Here is a 2,500-nt window from a genome sequence, read left to right on the forward strand (position 1 = left end):
GCTTTTGTCTCCCTCAAAAGGGGGTTGAAATATATATTCCTGTTAAAGTGTTGTTAGTAATATAACACTATTACCATTTCATTCCAGCGGGAGAAGCTCCTGACATTCCCATGATTCTTTTGAACATCTTTACTTAGTGACAAAAGACGGAAAGGCGACCCCAGGAAAGAAGTTTCCCACATATTTGCATTTACACTTCAGAAAGAAGTTCAAACTAGCAAAATTTGCCAAATTTGCAAAATCCACACCTAAGAAATCAGTTACAGACATTACTAAAAGGCAATTCCAAATTCCAGGGCTGTGCACTGAGAGCCAGACCGTCATCTGGTTCAAATCTGCGGCACTTCCCCCTGCACGAGGAACTGCACCAGCTCGCAGCGGCTGGAATAGCTGGAACTCAGTCTAAAGCTTTTAATTCATTCATTTTTTGTTTTGCTGAATGCTTATCTTAGCTAACTGGTCACACTTGTCAGGCCACTGCTGAGGCTTTGCCTGGACTTTGTTGATGACAGCAATGTTAAGGTTGTACTGCTGAGCGGGTGCATCCCCACCTGTGCTGACCAGGGTTGCAGCAGAGAACTCAGCAAGGTTGGAATTATAGGTAGTTGGTAGCACTGAAAGCACCACGGGCAACACCATCCTATTTGGTAACTCTGGCAAAAAAACCCACTCAGAAAGCTCAACACAATGAGATCAAGCACAATGAGAGCTTCTCCCCCATTCAGCCAAAGTGAGGTACCCAGGGGTGAATGAGAGCACTGGCTGGGATTTCTCTGGGGGTGGCTGGAAGATTGGCATCTCAGAGCCTACCTTCACTTAAAAGTCCATTTCAGCCATGGATCTAAAGCAGCCTGAAAAACAGGCACCGTGCCTTAACTGTTTGAAAAGTCCTAGCTTAAAACCACCCAGGAACCCATTTTTCCCATTAGATCTAAATTAATAGATAGAAACAGTTGCAGTCTAGTGGGAAAATATTCATCAAAATGCACATCATCTGCACATCATCTGCAATCTGCATTATCTACCCAATAAGCAGCGAGAACTCTCCCCGAATCCCTGCAGTCTGTCGAGTAAACAGTTAAAGGCTCTTTGTTTTCAACAGAGAGATTGATTTATCAGATCAAATTTATTACCTAGGATCCTCATCCAAAAGTACAATAGATTAAATTGCTATTTCTCCCCTTTTCCTTCCAGCACCTCAGTTAAATTCACTGTTAAATGTCAGAAAAACTATAATACACATTTTGAATAAAAAGCCAGCAATACTTCATCCCAAAGTAGGAATTTTCATATTAAACCCACTGGAAACCACACAATTCCAACTTTTTCTTGTGCTCTTGTAAATGAAAATAAAATCTATTCAAAAGAATTGGCACAAATAAATCATTCTCAGGCTTGTGAGTTTGTATCCCAAGTTTCAGGTCTGAAAGAATTTTTAGAGCCAGATTGTGAATAAGGTTGGATAAAGTTATTTGGATCCAACAACAGCTGCTTGAACTGGTGCCCAAAACTTCAACTGAACCTTTTAGAGAAGTTCAAGAAGTTTGGATAGATGGCCCCCAAAAAAATATTTTTCATCACCGAGTAGTCCTTAACTCCTTTTTCTGGCTGGAGCAGAGTAGGAAATACCTTTGTTAATCTATTTCTGGCCAAAATGAGAACAGGAAGTAACAGGCATCTTGTGAGAGAGGCTGAGCTCCCGAGACACAGAGACATTTTTAAGTCCCAGGAGGCCTGGACAGGCACCAGAGCTTCTGGGTGACCATACAAACAGGTATTTTTGGGGTCTGGCTTCCACCAGTTCCATTTCCCACAAGACACATCCAATTTTTAAACAGCATGGTCATGTATTTGACATGAAGAGCTGGGAGCTGCTATCCCAAAAGTAGTAAGGAACCCCAGCACTCACCAGTGTAGACGAATCGGCCGGGAGCACCTTTGCAGAACTGTTTGGATTTGTAGGAGAGAGTTACTTCAACAACTCCTGGAATGTGCCGTGGTGGTGTTTGGACTCTGATGGCGTGGGGTGTTATCAGCTGCAGAAACCACACAGAAAGCACACCTTCGGTCAAGATGGCACCAGGATGGCTGATGCCAGCCAGTTACCTTGGGAAAACCACTTTCAGTCACCCTCGTTCTCCCTTCTTGCTGTCACGTTTGAAGACACATGGGCTCTACAGCGCTTTTTTTTTTTTTTTTTTTTTTTAAGAAAAAGCTCTGTAAATGATCCTTGGTTTTCGTTTGCAGGAAAGGCCACAGGGCATCATTCATATGAAAATTGCCTCCATATGTCTCCTTAAGGCTACTTCTAGTAATTTTAACACTAATTGTCCAATTGTACTGGGAGACCTCCTACAGCAAGTCTTCCACTAGAGGGCCATGACGTGCCTCCAGTCTAGGGCTCTGCGCGTAGTCAATTGTCACACGCGGATTCCTGGGTAAAAAGGCACCGTGAAACAAAATCTCATGATACCTCATGTCAATAGCCTATTGACAGCTT

General features: G+C 43.0%; 1 protein-coding gene across 1 annotated transcript in view; it reads right to left on the reverse strand.

Annotated features, from left to right (window-relative positions):
• EBF3 (EBF transcription factor 3) overlaps nucleotides 1–2,500 on the reverse strand; it is a 116,066-nt gene that overhangs the window by 29,781 nt on the left and 83,785 nt on the right. The window contains exon 11 of the mRNA XM_030453063.1: nucleotides 1,910–2,036. Coding sequence (XP_030308923.1) covers nucleotides 1,910–2,036 — 127 coding nt within the window. The remainder of the gene's footprint in view (nucleotides 1–1,909; nucleotides 2,037–2,500) is intronic.

Source organism: Calypte anna, chromosome 6, assembly GCF_003957555.1.
Source record: "Calypte anna isolate BGI_N300 chromosome 6, bCalAnn1_v1.p, whole genome shotgun sequence".
NCBI lineage: Eukaryota > Metazoa > Chordata > Aves > Apodiformes > Trochilidae > Calypte > Calypte anna.